This window comes from Bubalus bubalis, chromosome 21 (genome assembly GCF_019923935.1).
Source record: "Bubalus bubalis isolate 160015118507 breed Murrah chromosome 21, NDDB_SH_1, whole genome shotgun sequence".
NCBI classification, from domain to species: Eukaryota; Metazoa; Chordata; class Mammalia; order Artiodactyla; family Bovidae; genus Bubalus; species Bubalus bubalis.
In genome coordinates this window covers 11,175,246-11,195,453 of record NC_059177.1, presented here as the reverse complement: position 1 = coordinate 11,195,453, position 20,208 = coordinate 11,175,246, and the positions used below count along the sequence as shown (strand labels likewise).

Genomic DNA, 20,208 nt, shown 5'->3' with positions numbered 1-20,208 from the left:
GATTTCCTTTAGGATTGACTGGTTTGATCTCCTTGCAGTCTAAGGGACTCTCAAGAGTCTTCTCCAACACCACAGTTCAAAAGTATCAACTCTTCAGTGCTCAGCTTTCTTTATAGTCCAACTCTCACATCCATACATGACTATTGGAAAAACCATAGCTTTGACTAGACGGACCTTTGTTGGCAAAGTAATGTCTCTGCTTTTCAATATGCTGTCTAGATTGGTCAAAGTTTTTCTTCTAAGGAGCAAGCATATTTTAATTTCATGGCTGCAGTCACTATCTACAGTGATTTTGGAGCCCCCCAAATAAAGTCTCTCACTGTTTCCACTGTTTACCCATCTATTTGCCATGAAGTGATGGGACTGGATGCCATGATCTCAGTTTTCTGAATGTTAAGTTTTAAGCCAACTTTTTCACTCTCCTCTTTTACTTTTAACAAGAGGCTCTTTAGTTCTTCTTTGCTTTCTTCAATAAAGGTGGTATCATCTGCATGTCTGCTGCTCATTAAGTGGGTGATTCTTGGTGGTCTGCTCATCTACTGTCTTTTCTGTTGATTGAGTCTGCCTGTGGCGACTGGGTAGTGGGCAGTACTCCCAGGAGAGGTACAGAATAGTATAGGGGGAAGCACATGAGGTTTGAAGTCAGGTAGACCTGGCTACAAATCCAGCTGTGTTACTTACTAGCTGTGCAATGTTGGGCAAATCTTTGAATCTTGGTTTCTTAACTTGGGATAATGACCTTACCTTATGGAGCTGCTGTGTAGATTAAATTTAACAGCACATAAAAATACTACTAAAGCCTCGGGACAGCAGTAAGTTGAGTTCATCTTTCATCAGTTATTCAGAATTTTTTTTTACTCTTCAGCCTTTGATTAAATGTGATAGATTTGATGGTCTCACACCACTGTCATTAAGCAGGTATGTTTTCCTCAGATCATCCTGGGGGAAAACAATTCAGTCCTCCATTTCTAAATTTAAGCTACTGTATGGTCAGTGATATATCAGGTGTATCTTTTCTTCAGAGGGCTTTGGACATCCTCATCACAAAACAATTAAAGTTCTGGTATCAACTGACTCATTTTGGCAAAAATTAGATCATGGGCAACCTTGTCTGGTGTACATGCATTGGAAGGGTGGTTATAATTTACTAAGATATAAGTCTTGCCACCCACCTGGACATTCTAATGGATATTGGTATTAACACTCTATTGATATCAATATCCTAATGGTACCTTATGGCAAAGTTATTGATATGTCTCCTTGGAAAATTATCCTTCATTCATACACTATTTTACTCCCTGGAAATTAGGTCAGTTCTTTAGAATCACTGCCCAACAGCACGGACAGAACAAGCCAAAGAGATAAATCTTTTCAGAAGGAAGAAAGAAAGGCATGGCATTTATTTCATTTTTCTCCTAGACTAATATCAGAGTTCTTTGAAAGACCCAGGGATTTTACTTGGAATAAAGTTCCACCTTTGCACTCTGCAAGCCATCATTTATGACACTTTTCTTCCTACATATTAAAAGCCAAATGCTAGAGCCTTCTCCTCCAGGGTTATAAAGTTGCTCATAGACAGGTTTTCAACTTCAACAACTTGATGTTTGAGTCCTGAGACAACCTCCTATCCTTTCCCTTGAACCTTCGTGCCATGTGAATAAATTTAACTTTGGAGCAGGATTCCACTCAAGTTCAAATGGTCTTGCCTTCATGAGCCATAAAGCTTGTGGCACATGTGCTACCTTGGCCCTGTCTTAGGCCTGTACTCAGGGGCTCTGCTAAAAGGCTCATCCTTGCAGGAGGTCCACAACAAGGAGAGGCCTTTACATTTTCCAGGCCAGGTCCCATCTAGCTGTGTGAGAGCAGCTGTATCCTCCGTCTACACAGGAACCTTCTTGCAGGAGTGACTGCCTATGGCTTGCCTCACATGGGCAGTCGGGCCCAGAAACCACTGCCCCTGGCAGCAGCCTGGGGTGGGCACATGAGCACATACACACGATGCATCATAGAAGGAGTGATGCACCTTAGAACCTCGCCAACTGTCACAGGAAATGCCAGGGTTTAGTACTCACTGTCACACTGCCAAGACAGCCATCTGCTGTATGCCCCACAGAAGACGTAGAGAGCAGTAACCTTCGGGTGTATGTATAAGAGGTGGGTGGGCTTCCCAGGTGGCACTAGTGGTAAAGAGCCTGCCTACCAATGCAGGAGCCAGAAGAGACTCAAGTTCGACCCCCGAGTCGGGAAGATCCCCTGGAGGAGGGCACAGCAACCCACTCCGTTGCTCTTGCCTGGAGAATCCCATGGACAGAGGAGCCTGGTGGAATGTGGTCCAAAGCATTTCAAAGAGGTGGACATGACTGAAGTGACTTAGCACACATGCACGTAAGAGGTGGGCAGAGAGAATGGAGAACCGGGTACCACCTCCACTGTACTCCTTCACGCGCTGACCACTGCCTCTGTCTGCAATGTTCTTGTCCCACATGCTCTCCTGGTGAACACCTACACATCCCCTAAGCCCTGGCTCCAAAAGCCTGCTTTGTGACGCATGTTCCATCCCCTCTCCATGGTGGGCTCTGTACCTTTGCACATCCCTGGGTCTGGCCATGCCTCCATGACCACATTTGGTACACAGCGCTGCAATTGTATTTCATAGATCTGTCTTCTGCTAGACTGAATTTCCACCTGTGTTGTGAGATTTATTCCTCTTATCAGAGCCTGGCACATCATTGGTGCTTTCTCTGCCAGTGTTTGCAGAATACATCAAGAACGATTCAGCACTTGCCATGATTTTTAGTTCAGATGGACCGTCATTCTTCCCCTTTCTCACTCTATTATTTTCATGGTCCTTCCCACTTGGACTCCTGATGGTCTCCATGGTCACAGTGCCCTGCCTATGCTTTGGCTGTGGTGTGGGGAGTCAGGATCCCCACAGGACTTGGCACAACCCCAGTGGGTGGGAGGCAGTGGAAATGCTAAGTCATTCCTCAGACTACCACCAAGGCAGTTTCTAAATAAAATGCAAGCAAGGTGGAGGGGCTCAGGACAATTGCTCCAAGAAAAGAAGATCAGGAACCACGGCTTGGGTGGGTGTATGAAGGGGTCCCACTTCACTGCGATCCTTATACAAATCTTTCCCAAACAAGCATTCTCCAAAAGCCATTTTCCATTCACAGCCATCTGGACCTCAAGAATCCTTTGGGAGAACAAAAGACTCTGTGGTGAAACCTAGAGGCAGTTCTGTCCTGTCCAGAAACCCCAGACACTTCCAAATGAATTCTGAACCAATAGTTAGAAAACTGTGCCCCAGGCTGGTAAAGAACCCACCCACCAAAGAAGGAGACAAGGGTTTGATCCCTGATCCAGGAAGATCCCATATGCTGTGGAGCAACCAAGCCCGAGCATCACAACTACTGAGCCCATGCTCTAGAGCCCAGGAGCCACAAATACTGAAGCCCTGCTCCCTAGAGCCCATGCTCTGCACACGAGAAGCCACTGAAATGAGAAGCCCATGCCCCACAAGGCAGGGTAGCCCCTGCTCACCACAACTAGAGAAAAGTCCACGCAGCAATAAAGACCCAGAACAGCCAAAAATAAAATAAATAAATAAAATTTTGAAAAAAGAAAACTGTGTCCCAGACAGGGCCATAGGTGGGGTGATAGCCCAGGCCCTTGGGGTCAGCCAGCATGCCCACCCTCAGCAGGAAGATGGATACCAAGGGTGCTGCTGAAGGGAGAGAAACAATCTGAGTGTCCCCTGCAGTGTGGGGAGGGATGGCAGATACACCCTCCCTCAATGCCAGCTGTCTGTCCCTGGGCTTCAGTTGGCTGAAGAGGTAACTGGCTCCTGGCTGCCCAGGGGCATGTCCAAGGCTAGGGATTGCTGGAGGCTGAGGGTGGGATCTGGAGGGAATGCCCCAGGCCTTAGGGGTACTTCTTGGAGAACATAGGAAAAAAGTACTGGTTTCTCCTAATAGGAGTGAGTCTGACTTGTACCAAGCCACCCAAATTCCCAGAATGAGAAGCCTGCTCTATCTAAAGTCCTGCAGGGCCAGAGTGGAGGGCATCATGAGCTGTGTGAACCTCACCTACTCCAGTGGGCTCATTCTGGGCTCTGCTGAGCATGGGCAGGGCCAAGGCTGGGAAGCTGGCTGAGCTGCAGGATGCCCTTGTTCTTGGCCCTTTAGGCTTTACGGCAGAAAGTGTGCTGCCCAGTGGCCTCTGAAACAGTACCTGGGACTCCTGCCTCTTCACTGCATCCATCATGCACCAGCTTTTATGTTTTCTACTCTCATCATCACACTGGTCTCCAGTAATGACTATCCATGCGAACACAGTGCTTCCCTACTTGCTTAGTGAGATCTGCTGGCGAGCCTGATTTTCCACACCACACAAACACCATGGGCCTCTGAACACAGGCTGATGTATCCAACCAATGGCTTGGCTGTCCTTGAGAATTCTGCTACATACTTCTGAAAATTCTCAGTACGGTTTTGAAAATCGAAAGCGTCTACTTCTGAGAACTCAGAGAACGGAATGCAGGGAGCTCATAGGACTTGGGGTTTTTGAGAGCCCATTCAGCGGGATGATCAGTCAGGCAGTTCTGCAAATCTTCAGAAAAACCACTTCTCATGCCTTCCTGCCAAGCCAGCTATTTATAAATGCTTCCAAATTGGAGTAGCTCTTGTTTGGTCAGATGATTAGTAAAGAGAAAAACGGGGCTTCCCTGGTGGCTCAGTGGTAAAGAATCTGCCTGCCAATGCAGGAGATAAGGGTTCAATCCCTGATCCAGGAAGATTCCACATGCCACAGAGCAACTAAATCCAAGTGCCACATCTACTGAGCCTGTGCTCTAGAGCCTAGGAGTCGCAGGTACTGAAGCCCGTGCCCTAGAGTCCACGCACTGCAACAAGAGAAGTCACCACAATGAGAAGCCTGCGCATTGCAATCAGACAGTACCCTCCATTCACCACAACTAAAGAAAAGCCCATGCAGCAATGAAGACCCAGCACAGACAAAAATAATAAATACATAAATTCTAAAAGAGGAAAAATTCTTAAAAAAAAAAAAAGAGAGAAAAGGGTATGTACTTGGTTCTGAGATACTTTTAGAATCACAGGGAATTACATTTCCTGTTTCTTTCAATAAATAATTTTGTCCATGAGGGAGCAATCTTCTGTACAGCTTTACTGATGTTCATATGAACAGCTCACAGCACATGCCCTGTGAGGAGAGTATCCCCCAGACATGGGGAAAAGGTGGAGTGGTTGGAGAGGTAAACAGTATGTCAGGGAGCAGATGGGAGCACGTGGGCAGTGGGAACCTCATGCTAAGTTCAAACCGTGGTTGCAGTAGGTGCAAGACACTGGGGGCTCTTCTTCCGCTGTTTCAGCAGTGCTCCAAGACACGGGCATTTCATGGAGCAGGAGTGGAAAACTGTTAGGGGTGGTGATGGCTGAGCAGGCAGGCCAGGAGGGGCACCTATACTGCATTCAACATTTCCTGTGGCCCAGGGTTTCAGCCCACGTGACCCAAGAGGACAGCAGTGTGGGAAACCGTCATCTCTATCACATCATGAGCCTCCTGTGGGCTCAGGTGTGTCACATGCCATGAGCCTTGCTGCCCCCATTTTCAAGCTATCCACAGAGAGACCATCCATCTTTCTGGCTAGCTGTCCCTCACATTCCCATGTAAGAGCAATGATTCAACAACGCCCTCAATGTGGACCACATGCCCTCTCCTTGTGCAGTAACTCTCCCGAGCATCATGCTCCCTCCTTCCCACAAGGGGTCACCCTCTTGTCCAGCCACTCCAGACTCTTAGGAGCACTGAGGTGATTTTTTATCAGCATGAAACTTTTCCTGAATTCATGTGGAAAGAGTAAATGATGTTTTATAGCATGAACTTTTTTCAGTCCACAAATATCAAATATTTACTGAACACATATTATACTCTAAGTATTGTGTATTGGAGTCCCTAGAGACAAGAGTAGCAAACAGATAAAAGTCCTGTCCTTATACTGTAAGGGCCAGGAGGAAGGTAAACTGATCAAATATGGAAATACATGGTGTGCCAGCTGGTGATGAGGGTGATGGTGGAAGGGTGGGTGAGAGGTTCTGGGACACAGGTTGGTCAGGGAGGGCCTCTCTGAGGATGTGATATTTGAGCAAGTACGAGAAGGAGGTGAGGGCAGAGGACATGTGACTCTCTGGGGAAGGGTGTGCTGGGTAGCAGAAGATCCACGCAAAATTCAGGAGGTGGGAGAGTGTCTTCTATGCTCTAGGAACAGCATGGAGGCAGGATGACTGGGGAAGAGAGAAGAGGAAGAGGGGTAGAGGTCAGAGAGGGGCAAGAGACAGGCTGTGAAGCTGGCTGAGGTGCTGGAAGAACTCGGGGCATAGGTGAGCTATTGGAGGGTTTTGAGCAGAGGAGTGACATGACCTGACTTGCATTCTGAAGCCCAGCTCTGCTGCTGGGCACAGACAGACAGCAGGGGGGCCGGCCAGGGGAAGTGACCTAAGTGAAGAGGCCACTGCAATAGACCAGGTGACAGATGACAATGCCTTGGACCAGGGTGCTGATGGTAGAGGGGTCAAAAATTTTAACACTGTGATTTGGGGGGAAGGTAGAAACATCAGGTTTGGTGATGGCTCAGATGTGAAGTTTGGGGAAAGGGGTTAAGGGTGACCCACGCCACTGGAAGGATTGAGCAGCCATTTGCTGAGATGCAGAAGGGCATGGAAGTTCGCAGGTTTGGAGGGGTACCACTGAGAGTTCAGTTTGGTTAAGACAGATTCCTGATAGGCACCCAGGTAGGGATGGCTGAAGGTAGCTAACTGTCACAGTCTCTGATTCATGGGAGATGTGTGGGCTGGAGAAAAACAACTAGTGCCATCAGCACAGACTGAATACAAAACCATGGGTCTTGGAGAGATTTATGAGACTGAGTGTAGGGAAAAAAGGCCCTTGGGCCCTGTAGGAACCGGGAAGATGAGGAGAAAGCCAGTGAGAAGGGAGACACCAAGTGAAATGTGATGTCCTAGAAGCCAAGGAAGTGGGAGGAATGATCATTGTTGAGACAAAAATCATCTACAGTTGACTTAGGATCAAGCAGAATTGCATATTCTGCATATGAACTTGAGTTTCCACCTACACTTATGTCTTGTGCATGAATCCTTCACCCTCCAGGCATCAGTGGCCCTATGAGAATCTTTATGAGCGCTGGTGAATCTTCCCCTTAGAAACACACATTCAGATACATACAAGACTGCAAACAAGTGTGGAGGTTCCAGGAGCTGGTAAAGTCCATCCCAGAAGTCAGGTTCATAAACAGCCCTTGGCCATCCCCAAAGAGGTCTTCTCATGGTATGAACCAATCTGTCTCAATGTAGAAGTTCAGAACTTGCAGGTTTCCCAGCTTTTCCAGGTATGTTTCCATAGGTTAGAATGAGTTGACCTTTCTGGGCTCTTGGGTTGAACACAAAATGTGAATGGGCTGGCTCAAGTCTCAAAGCAAGCGTGAAAACAAATGAGAACTCACCACCATCTCCTGCACGTGAAACATCTCTGCTCCACCAGGTGACAGTCGATTGGGGAAGGACATGCTGACAGATGACCCAGGAAGGGTGCTTGGCCCAGTGTTATAGACCTGTGGGTGTGAGACACACATGGCATGGTTTAATAGAAACAGAGATCTTCATTTCATGTCTACATTATATATTCTAAAATCCTTTGAAATGATACACAGAGATACTAGGGTTTAGGATCTAGAAGGTCATGACTTGAAGTGAAATATCAAATGATGGAAGATTTCAATGACACAGAAATCTTTCTAATACGCATTAAAACCCCACAAACTTTCAAGTTACCTTATTCCCCCTGTTAGCATTTTCTTATCTTCTACTGCTAACAATTATGCTTATCTTGACCTTGAAATTTCCTCATAGACTGTTACACGGGTGGGAGTTTAGAAATAATCTAGATTAGTAGTTCTCAAACTTTTAACACATATCAGAATAATCAAATGGTTTTCTTAAAACCTAGCCTAGAGTAAGGTCACACCCAGAGTTTCTAGTTAGGGTGGGGTGGGGGCTGAAGGGTTTGAATATCTTTTTTATTTTGGCCATGCCACATGGCATGTGGGATCTTAGTTCCCCAATCAGGGATCAAACCCGGGCCCCTGGCAGTTAGAAGCTCAGAGTCCTAACCACTGGACGGCCAGGGAAGTCCTGGGCTTGCCTTTCTAAAGTTCTCAGGAGATGCTGATGTTGCTGGCCCAGAAAACATACTTTGAGAACCACTGATCTGGTCCAACTCTGTTCCTTTTATAGTTGGAGGTAACTGAGACTCTCAAAGACAAAGTGGGTTATCCCCAAACCAAATGATCTCACTTACAGAAAGGGCTCTTTTTTACTACACTATCTAGCTGATTTGGTTTCTCCGTAACTTTCATCTTACCACTTACTAATACTGTTGGATGACATCTGTGCACATATTTTCTGTCCCAGCATTTGGTCCTACAATCTTTACCCCTCTCATCCCCCACATAGTCCTCCCCATTTTTTTGTCTCCAGCAGCCCATCATCTCTTGAGAAGTGAGAGAAAAGATGGCAGCCACTAAAAGACCCATGAGAGAAAGGAGATGGAGCAGAGACTGACATGAAACTCAAGGAAGAAGTGGAAGATGAAGGAGAGTACAAAAGATGGGCAGATGTATAAAGACAGACAGTAGATTAGTGGCTGCTAAGGCCGGGGCATAGGAGGAATGAGGAGTGTGGCAGGAGGAAGAATGGCTTCCCAAAGATGTCCCTGTACTAATCCGTGGAAACTGTATGTTATATTACATGGCCAGGGGATTTCAGGTTGCTAAGAAGCTGACTTTAAAATCAAGAGAGGATCTTGGATTATCCAGGTGGGTGCAATGTAATGAAAAGGGTCCTTATATAGGGAAGTGGGAGACAGAGTCAGAAACAGGGAAATGTACTGTCAAAAAGATGCAACCAGTCACTGCTGGCTTTGAAGATGAAGGGGGCCATGAGCCAAAGAATGCAGCAGCTTCCAGAAGGAGGAGAATCACCACAGAAGAAAGAAACAGATTCTTCCCCAGAAAGGAACACAGCCCTGCTGACACCTTGCTTTTATAGACCAGTGAAACCCTTACAGACTTCTGTCCTCCAAAATTGTAAGATAAAATAAACTTGGCACAAAGTCTGTAGTAATTTGTTATAGCAGCAACAGGAGACTAATATAAGGAGTGACTGCTAACAGGCATGGAGTTTCTTTTTGCAGGTGAAAAAAATGTTCTAAAATTAGATTATGGAGAAAGTTGCACAGTGGGGAAAGTCATTGCATTGTACACTTTAAACAAGTGAACTCTAAGGTATGTAAGTGGTAACTCGATAAAGATGTTAGCTTATTTTTAAAAAGATGGGTAGGGGCAAAAGAGAGGAGTGGCCTGGGGACTAGAGAGAGGATTCAGGGCATCTCTGAAGCTGAGGTCAGCAGGGCAGAGCCCGGCGATGGGTTGGACAAATTAGCAGATCTTCACACTTGGCAGAATACACAAGGGTCTAGCTCCAGCCAGCTCTTCCCTAGAAAACTTGTCTTTGTTTTTTTTTTTTTTTTTTTTTTTTTGCAATAGTGGGTTTTGCTTCAGAGAACAGACAAAAAAAATCATCCAGTGGATGAGTAGTTGCTGCCAACTCTTGATTCAAAAAGAACACAATTCACCCATAACAACAACCCTAAGGCACAAGAAAAGGAAGGACTATTCAACCACAATGGAAATCGTTAATTTGAAGTGAAACGTGAGAGCACAGCATTGAAAGGAAAACCTATTGACCTGTCTGGGAAATCACAATTAAAGCATGAGTGAGGAAAAAGAAGTTGATTTTGTTTTGCATTAGTTCATCCACCAGAACCAGACAGATGGAGAGCTTGTATTACCATATTTTTAACAAATGTCTTAATGTTTGACTCTCTGCAAACGTTCCTGTGTAACATCTGCATTATTTTTCATCATCATTTTTCAAATGAGGGAAATTATTGATTTGATTAAAAAAAAAACAACTATTGATGGTCAATAAATTTTTACGTCTGTGAAGAAAAAAACTCCGATGAAACTTTGAAACCAATTCTAAGACCAGTGTCTCTGCCTTTCTCCCATCAGCACTTGCAGAACAATCTTTAAACAATGACATAGCTTGTTGACTATTAGCTTTGAAAAGACCCAGAAAAAAAATCTCTTTGTATGGAAAGTCTCGTGCCTTTTTTCAGGAGAGATGTTGCCAGAATAACGCTTCTCTGATGGTTCAGACAGTAAAGAATCTGCCTGCAGTAAAGGAGAACTGGCTTTCATCTCTGGGTTGGGATGATCCCCTGGAGAAGGGAATGGCAACCCACTCCAGTATTCCTGCCTGGAGAATTCCACAGAAAGAGGCTACAGTCCATGGGGTAGCAAAGAGTTGGACACAACTGAACAACTAACACTTTCTATCCATTTTCCTGACCCTATTCTCCTCTACTATCTCCACCTTTTTTCTGGATGACTATCACCATCAAGCTGGTCAGTGGCTTCCTGCAGGACGGTCAGAAGCATGACAATTATACCAGAAAACAAGTTGTCAGAGAATTGTAAGGAAACTGTCAGCTTTGCTAACCCAAGAAGATTTCCTTTCCATCAGTAACACACACTATCCATCTTTCAGAGTCAGCCAACTTCCTTAATCCTGAACAGAATGCTATGTACTTCCTCAGGCAACTGATAATCAGGAGGCGAATCTTAGGGTCATGCCAGTCACTCACTCCCAGGGCCCTGATTCCCTAGCCTGTATCCTATGTCAGGTCAGAAGAAAGCTCTTTGTCTGAATACGAAACTTTAAGCTCCCTGTAAAAGTGCCTTCAGAGAAACATGATGTAACCACAGGCTCTCAGATTTCTTTCTTTTTTTTTTTTTAAAGAGGAAGAAGAGAGCATTTTGTATATTTTTAAAATATCTTTTCATATAACTTCTGTTCCTTTTTGCCTTCTCCTATCAACACTATTTGTAGAGACGTGGATGGACCTAGAGACTGTCATACAGAATGAAGTAAGTCAGAAACAAAAACAAATATCATATATTAAAGCACATATATATATGGGATCTAGAAAAATGGTATAGATGATCTTATTTGCAAAGCAGAAGTAGAGACACAGACATAGAGAAAAAAATGTATGGATACCAAGGGGGAAAAGGCAGGGGGTTGGGGGGGTGGGAGGAACTGGGAGATTGGGATTGACATATATATACTATTGATACTAGCATAAAAAAGATAGCTAATAAGAACCAACTGTATAGCACAGGGAACTCTACTGAATGCTCTTTGGTGACCTAAATGAGAAGGAAATCCAAAAAAGAGGGGATGTATGTATACGTATAGCTGATTCACATTGTTGTACAGTAAAAACTAATAGAACATTGTAAAGCAACTATACTCTAATAAAAAATAATAAAAATTTTATTTTATTGAAGTATAGTTATTTACAACGTTGTATTAATTTCTGCAAATACCCTCTTCATTACATGATGTGTGTCATTGGAACCCGTCTAAATAATTGACCTGACTGTATCTTTTATTGTAAGACACCTGCAAAACCATAGGTAAGCAACTGAAACGAAAGTGGCTTCCCTGACGGCTCGAGTGGTCAAGACTGTACCTGCAGTGCAGGAGACGCAGGGGCTGGGGCTCAGTCCTCGGGCTGGGAAGATACCCTGGTGGAGAAAATGGCAAGCTACTCCAGTGTTCTTGCCTGGAAAATCCCATGGACAGAGGAGCCGAGGGGGTTCCAGCCCATAGGGTCACCGGGTTCCGATCAATAGGGTCGCAAAGAGGTGGACATGACTGAGCACACACGAATAAGTAAAATGAAATAACTTCATCTGGCCTTTATCTGTTTTCTGTCCAACTGCAAAAAGCAATGGAGAAAAAGAAACTAACTGTGAGAAGGAATTCAAAACCACAGAGGTCCTATTCCCAGCAATCACTCTAAAGGTCTTGAAAGCAAGAGTGACCCTATCTTTCTCTTTTCCCCTGTAAATCAAGCATAGGGCGTGGCAGCAGGGGCTTAGCTGGCTGGGAGGTGCCTCCTCTCTGAGCTGGGATGTGTGTTATCCATCATGACTTTGGAGGTCTCCTGCCTGGGAGAAAGCTTTGGCGAGAGGGAGACCATTGTTTGCAAGAGACCGCAAATATGTTACTGTCTTTCTCTGGACCCTCACCCTGTCATTATTTGTCATCCCCTTGGTCCACCTAGGAGAGGCCACAGGGAAAGAAAATAATAATTATTTGGCCATACCAGTGGATGCCAGACCGAGAAACCATCTTCTCCATAGGGAAGGATGGAGGGAAGGCAGGAGAGAGCTCTGGGAGCTGGAGCTAGAGCTAGAAAGACGTGGGATGTGGATTACGGTACACCGGCTCCATCACTTCACCCCCACGTCCTAGCACCTACTGAGCTACACAGGGGTGTCCCAGGTAACACCTGCCTAATCTTGGCCCCAGACCAGCAGCTCCCAGCTCTCCACCCTGCAGCATGTCCTCTCCTCTTAGGCCTACATTTCCCACATTTGTCAATTAAGGAGAATGTCTGGACAATGCTCCATCCCCCTAGTTTTATGTTCAAAGACCCTCCTGTTGAACAGTGCTGGCCTTGGGGTCTGTTCTCAGAGAAGGAATCAGCAAATGAAGGCTCGCACGCAAGACCTGGTCTACCACCTGCTTTTGTATATCCTGTGAGCTAGGATGGTTTTATACTTTTAAATGTTTGGGAAAAAAACAGAAGATGGATATGTCATAATATGTGAAAATGATGTGTGCTGTGCTGTGCTTAGTTGCTCGGTCATGTCCGACTCTTCGTGACCCCATGGACTGTAGCCCACCAGGCTCCTCTGTCCAGGGGATTCTCCAAGCAAGAATGCCCTGCCCTCCTTCGGGAGATCTTCCTGAAGCAGGGATCGAACCCAGGTCTCCTGCACTGTAGACAGATTCTTTACCATCTGAGCAACCAAGGAAGCCCAATAATACTGGAGTGGGTTGCCATGCCCTCCTCCAGGGGATCTTCCCAACTCAGGGACTGAACCCAGGTTTCCCACATTGCAGGCGGATTCTTTACTGTCTGTGCCACCAGAGAAGCCCAAGAATACTGGAGTGGATAGCCTATCCCTTCTCCAGGGGATGTTCCTGACCCAGGAACGAACCAGGGCCTCCTGCATTGCAGGCAGATTCTTTACCACCTGAGCTACCAGGAAAGCAATTTTATATCATGTGAAAATGAATGAAACTCAAATGTCAGTGTCCACAGCCACAGTTTTGTCCTGTGCATGGTTCCTGGCTGCTTCCGCGCTACAGGAGCCTAGTTGTATAGCTGCTGTGGAGACTGGATGGCCTACACAGCCTGAATAGTTACCCTCTGGCCCTGTGCAGAAGAAGTTTTTCCACCCTTGGTTTAGAGAAGGACAATGTCTTTCACAGTGTCCACAGTCCATACCGAGTATACCTGCTGGACACAGTGCTTATATGATAAGGAGAGCCAGCCCTGCTCTTTGGGGAGCAGTGTGTTTCCCCCCGCCAGGGGGAGTTCCCTTCACTCACACTGCTGTGCTCTTGTAAAACCCCACTTTGAAAGGCTGTTCCTTTGTGGGAGGTGTGGGTACCTAGCTAGGTCAGCAAGGAGAAACCCAGGATTAAGTGTGCGTGTGTGCTCAGTCACTTAAGTCATGTCCGACTCTGCGACCACATGGACTGTAGCCCACCAGGCTCCTCTGTCCACGGGATTCTCCAGGCAAGAGGACTGGAGTGGGTTGTCATGCCCTCCTCCAGGGGATCTTCCTGACCCAGGGATTGAACTCATGTCTCCTGCATCTTTTGCATGGCAGGCGGATTCTTTACTGCTGAGCCACCGGGGAAGCCCCCAGGATTAAGAGGACACGACAAATCCTCGAGGCTGCCCTGTCCACAATGTGAAGAATGATGGAGAACCGGAAGGGGTTGTCTGTGGACCATCTGGGTAGGGATGCATGCTGGGTCCAAAGGTCTGCTGGGGAAGGCTGGCATTCATCATGCCTTTCTCCCTCCAAATACTGCAAAGCAGAGGGGGCTACACAGCAGAGTACCAGGCAGCAAAGGGATTGTTTCTGTGTGTGGTTACAGAAAACACATACACACTCAGGCTGGGAAGAGTTTCTCTTAGAAGGAGCCTGGCCCTTTGGTTGCTTTTCATAGAAGGCACATCCCATGGGTCCGTCCCTTGGTACCCAGTGATAGAGAAGGTCTCCACAGGTGGGTACCTGAAGGGTGACGTTGAGGGGTTGGAAATGACATTCCAGGTCATCCAGTTGAATGAAGTTGGATGCGTCCACAGACTCGCCGTACACAAAGGAGGTTGGAGACATGATTCTGAAAGAGGAAAGCATGAAATCTGTCATCCCAACGCAGGGTCACTGCTATCCTAGGAGCTCAAACATTTGTCTCTATTGAATCTAGAGCTCAAACATCTGTCTCTGTTGAATCTAGAGCTCAGACATCTGTCTCTATTGGATCTAGAACCTGGCTCCCCTCAGGGTCCCCCACCAAATGCTTCGCTTCTGGAACTGCTCTTTCTCTCTTGTAAATGGACACAGCCAGACCTGTACTTTCTAAGCAGACATTCCCAATAATGTCTGGTCATCTTAGGTCAAATCAGTAAGTTATGTATACAATGTACTAGGATTATACTTCTAAAATGAGAAGGAAGACTATGGTAGCTTTGATTTCAGTTTTTAAACTGGATTATAAAATTAGTGAAGTCGCTCAGTTGTGTCCGACTCTGTGAACCCATGGACTGTAGCCTACCACGCTCCTCCATCCGTGGGATTTTCCAGGCAAGAGTAATGGAGTGGATTGCCATTTCCTTCTCCAGAGGACCTTCCCGACCCAGGGATCGAACCCTGGTCTCCTGCATTGTAGGCAGACGCTTTACCGTCTGAGCCAGAAGGGCAGTCCTAGGATTATAAAATTACACATGTTCTATTTTGTCATTTGAAAAACATTTTGTGAATTGAAAAAGATTATGACAATATAAGTGAATTATATGCTTGGCATTCTAAGCCCCACTCTGTAACAAATTAAAAAAATAAAGATTTTCAGACTACCAAAATTACTAGAAATTAGGTATTAAAAATTGAGTCCTTACACTAATAGCCTTTTTCTTTAGATTTCAAATGGCTGTGTAAGACTTGATGAAGAATTCCAGCTCAGTGTGTAGTGATGTTTTCAACTTTGTCCGTGTCAATAAACCCCAGGCTCATTTAAATTCCCAGAAAAATAATGGATTCTAGATGAGATTCTAGAAGTCGCTCACTTGCCTAAACACAATATTGTAAGATTTTTGGTACCAAGTCTAAATAGATAGCAATTAACCTATTTTCAGCTTAAGTGTAGAAATTAGTTTATAAATGTAGTGAGCTGCCACCCAGGTCAAGAGTGGGTTCATTTAAATGAGTGCTGTTTTATGTTCCTGGAAAGATCAGAGGTTGACTCATTTGTTTAACTGAGGGCTTCGTTGGGGGCTGTTAACACCTCACAAGGAGGCCTTCAGGGTCTGACAACAGGATCAAGAGAGCCCTGTTTTCTCTTTCATCCCCTAGGACAGGGCTTGGTCCATGGACATTCTCACTGTGCGTCTGAGGAGAAAGTAAATAAACTACATGGTTAAAAACAGAGCCATGAACAGAGGCAAATCTGTGTTGGTTTGCAAATATATTCCACCAATGCCTCATGTCTAAAGAACGTGATGAAAAACGCCAAGAGGCAGGAACGCCCACCGGAGACTCATTCCTGACACCCAGCAGATCCGGGAGCTTTGCAGGCATGGCTCCTCTGCAGCGTATTAACTTGTCTACTTGCGGCTAAGGCCAGGACCCAGGAGCACTTGCATACTGAAAAATGAGAGACTTTGAACCTCTAGAAAGTTCAGCTTGCCTGTGGGGCAAAGGTTCAACAGGTCCTCATTTGATCTAAACTAATTGTGCAAATCCTTTTTCCTCTATCGTGCTCTGTTTCTGAAGCCGGAAACAGGAACTGACTTCTCATTTTTCCAGGCCTGTGTTTTGGCTGAAACCACCCAGGGTTGTTTTGGGTCCCTGCTGCCTGCAGCCCTGATTTTCAACAATGCCAGAGGCATTGAGCAGTTGTGGACTTCAGCCAGACAGTGTGCCCACTGTGACTGGCCCTGCCCACCAGCTCTGCAGGAGAATGGGAAACATGCAAAACCAAAGCTGACTAGAGGCTACTCAGAAAGCAGGCCCGCCTTCCCTGGGACGCATTGGCTGTAACCTCTGGCCCAGCAGCCTTTGGCTGAGATTTTAATCCCAAGAATGGAGCTGCCTGCTACCTTGTGGCGCTCCGGAGCGGTGGGCGCTGGGAAGAGATGCATGTAAAGGTGTACAGAATGTTCGAAGGAATTGTGGCTTACACCTGTCATCACACTTCTTGTATAATCTACCAAGTGTGTGGGCAGCTGGGAAAGAGGAGAAAACAGGGAGGGAGGAGGGCGTGAGTCACTGTAGCTAAAGCTTCATCTTGCATTTCCAAGCCAGGCAGAAGTGGAAGTGGCAGGGCCACCGGCTCCTGGCCATACAAGCAAACACCAGAGAAGCACAGGGTTCCGCCCAGGCAGCACTGTGTCCTGGCTACTCACCCCGTGATGGACGTGTCCACCTCGTGCATCAGCGGCACCGTCAGTGTGAGGACGTTGTTGTGAAGGGACTCTGAGCGCTCCACGTTGCCACTGTGCAGGGAGAGAGGCGGGATGCCAGTCAGCACAGCCTGCCCGCGATGGGCCTCTCCCCTCCCAAAGAGGGACAGCCCTCTGTTCTGTACCTTTTTACCCTCAACTCTGTTTTTGGTCCCTGTATGGCATCATAGTGGGCACTCTATGGTTTCAGTTGTGTTCCCCACCCCATAAAGATGTGAGGGCAAGTAGTGTACAGGGCAGGTGACCCCAGGAGACAGCAGGGGGTAGACAGGAAGGCAGGCAGAGAAGCAGGGCATGTGATCCAGGTCAGCCAGGCTCCATCTGACCAGGGAACTCCAGGAGGCAGTGTGGAGTACCCAACCTCATCTTCCAGCTGAGGCCATGGGAGCTGATCAATGACTCCTGAGACCTGCTGGGGGGTGGGGTTGGGGGATTACTTCCCTGGCACGTGCCCTATGTGCACGGTGAGTGAGGTCTGGCCAGAGAAAGCCTCAGGCAGAAGGATAGGTGCTGGGAATGGGAACTGTCCAGTGTGTGTGTGGTAGAGACGAGCTCTGAGAGGTTATGGGTGGGCACCAACAGCGTGTGCTGCTTCTGCAGGGCTTATTCCATGAATAATGGACAACCGAGGTTAGGGCACTGCAGCTGGGAAGACGTTTGCTTGCATCTAGCAGCTATTTCCCATCTAATGGCATCATCCATCATCCACGGACAACCAAGCCCAGGAGAGAGGCCCTGGGTAGCACCATCTCGATAAATATCACGGGAGCTCCTGCTATAGGACTTCTGGCTCAAGCAGGTTCACATACAGGCCTCCTCCTCGGGGTGAGGAAACACAGAAGGGGGAGGCTTGCAGGGTCATTCTGGAAAGGTGATCACAAAGTGGGTGATGGTGTTGAGGGCTACCATGTGCCAGGCAGACCCCCAGCCATGACGGAGCTGGGTATTCAGAGTAACCCCAGAAAGGGGGGCTCACCCACTGCTGACGGGTAAGAAGCAGCTCAGACAGATTAGGTAATTTGCCCCAAGGACCCACAGCAACTGCTTTTCCACTGTGATGCCTTTTCCTGATGCCAGATTTGGGGGTTTGGGGGAGGGGAGAAGAGGACAAGAGAGAAGGCCCAGTTTCCCTTCACAGCTTTATGAGATTTCAAATATGAACTGTGATTATTATTGCAGAAAAGCAATCGCCTTGGAAAAAAGCACGGCTATTGGGAACACAGTGCTGAACCTGGCACCTACACTTGGTTCCACCTCACAGAACGAACACGGGGTCCCAGCTGAAAGCTAAGTTCACCCTCCAGGGGTGGAAGGCAGGACCTGCTGCTGAAGTTTGGACACAGCTCATCCGGACCACATCCCAGCACATCATCCCCTAAACTTGTGCAGAGTTCCTCTCCCCACCAGCAAGTGCTGAATGTAACCGTTTTTCAACAGACTCACAGCCCCTCTCCTCCTCTCTCCTATTGTTCTGAAACAATGGTGCTCTGTGACTCTGACCCCTGACTTCTCTCCTGTCTTCCGCAGATGAGGTGACATCCATCATGGTTTGCAGAAGCAGCAGGATCAGGTGCCCATCCAGTCCCACTTCCCTGCCCTTCCTTTCCCAGGGGCACAATAAACGCTGTGCAATCTCTGCGCAGGAAGGACCAGAGGCAACTCCTGAATGGGTGGGGGGATGGCAACACCTGGGCCTGCTCCCTGCCCCAACCCAGTGTCCTGCCAAGTCTGAGCAATCAGTTCCTGACGGAAGCGCCACCCTGTGCCCTGCCATTTGTCCAGCCACCTGTGGCTGCTGGCAGCTCTGGCCCAACAGTCTCATCTGTCATCGGGGGACCGCTCCAGACTGAGTGAGGTTGCAAAGTTGAGATAAAGAGGCTGAACATCAAAAGGCCCCCAGTTATTCTGCAAGCTCGTGACTTACGATGCTTCCCAAAGTCTGCAGAGCCAGGCTGCCAGACAGAAGCTCTTGAGAAACTGTTTAGTCTCAACTTTCTGTCCTCCTAAATCCACAAGTAGGCAAGAGAGCTTCAAAGAGTGGTGATGGGAAGAAAACGATGATTGGTATTTTAACTGTGGCTTTCAAGATAAGGAGCTTTAAGGATCGGTCCGTCACAGCAGGGAGTCCGGTGCTGTGGCTGCCCTCTGGGACAGTAAGATCAGATTTTCACCAAAGTCTGGAGTGTAATTGGTGCCTGAGACATTCAGCTGCAGGTTTAATAGGCAATATAATTTCTTTAACAACTGTAATTCAAATAATTAGAAGATTCTGATTATTTAATTACTTAAGCTACCAATACTAGCTTGGCTAGGTGTTCAGTAATGCTATACAGAAATATTAATGTACATAAAAGGATGTTCTTGAATTTGTAAATTATAAGGGTTTTCTTACGTGCCCAGTACTGCATCTGGTAAATAACAGGTGCTTAATAGATGTGTGTTGAGTGAAACTGTGCCCAGTACAGAGTTAGGGACTACACAGAGTAATCACTTCATGAGACTTAAAAAAAAAATTCAATGCCCAGATCTCATCCCAGACAAATTAGATGAGGATCCCTGTAGGGAGGCTCCCAGGTGATTCCAGTGGGCACCTAAGATTAGAGCACCACTGGTCTATGGACATGAGACCATGAGATGAAATTTTCACCCTGGTGTAGTTGCGTCCCTCCTTTGATACCTTAGATTAACCCTGAGTGGGACTGGGAGGTAGTTGGAGTTTCCTCTTTTTGACAAGGAAAGTCTCTTTCATGTCATATTTCCTGCCCAAATGTTCCTTCTCAGGAATATCAGCTGCCTGAGCTGTTGAGAGACCCAGACAGCACACTGATGGGAGAGTTTCCTGTGGATCCCAGAAACAGCAGGAAAATGACAATTTTCAGGTTTGAACAGGCATCTGCCCCCCTTTACTAAATCCATCTTGCACTCTCTCACTCTGGGCAAGCTGTTGCACTGTATCACTCCCTTCCTCCAAAACTATCATTTTCTCCCCACTGCCGGAGGAAAGCAGTTGAGACTTCCCGGGCCCTCTGTGGCCCAGCCCAATCTCCTCTTTCAGTCCCACCTTCCTTTTACTGCCCATGTATATTCTCCGCCCCTCCTCTAAGATGGTCAGGAATCTCCACCACACTCCAATGCCCACCCGCCACATGGGGGTGACAGAGCAGGCTGCGCCATGCACATCCTCACTTGGGCTTCTTCAGCCTGAAAACAGAGTCCTCCGTTCAAATGCCTCCACCCCAGTGAAGCCCTTCTGGATTCTAGCAATGGGAACAAAGTCTACCTCCTCTGTGCTTTGCATGTATCTCTGTTAGATCACAACCATGAACGACGTGATCGTGAAAATAGTGTGAATAAAAAATAATCGTGTCTTGCATAATTTCAAAGCTCGCAAGCCCAGCCAATTGTAATTAGAAATGCTATACTACTCCTGTGGCAGTA

The 20,208-nt window shown here is 46.9% G+C and overlaps 1 protein-coding gene across 2 annotated transcripts in view; it reads right to left on the bottom strand.

The window, feature by feature from the left end:
- ITGA9 (integrin subunit alpha 9) overlaps nt 1-20,208 on the bottom strand; it is a 365,208-nt gene that overhangs the window by 62,518 nt on the left and 282,482 nt on the right. For both annotated transcript variants that reach the window (XM_044934133.2, XM_006077035.4), the window contains exons 21-23: nt 16,714-16,803; nt 14,324-14,432; nt 7,541-7,648 (exon numbers count right to left, since the gene is read on the bottom strand). In XM_044934133.2, coding sequence (XP_044790068.1) covers nt 7,541-7,648; nt 14,324-14,432; nt 16,714-16,803 — 307 coding nt within the window. The remainder of the gene's footprint in view (nt 1-7,540; nt 7,649-14,323; nt 14,433-16,713; nt 16,804-20,208) is intronic.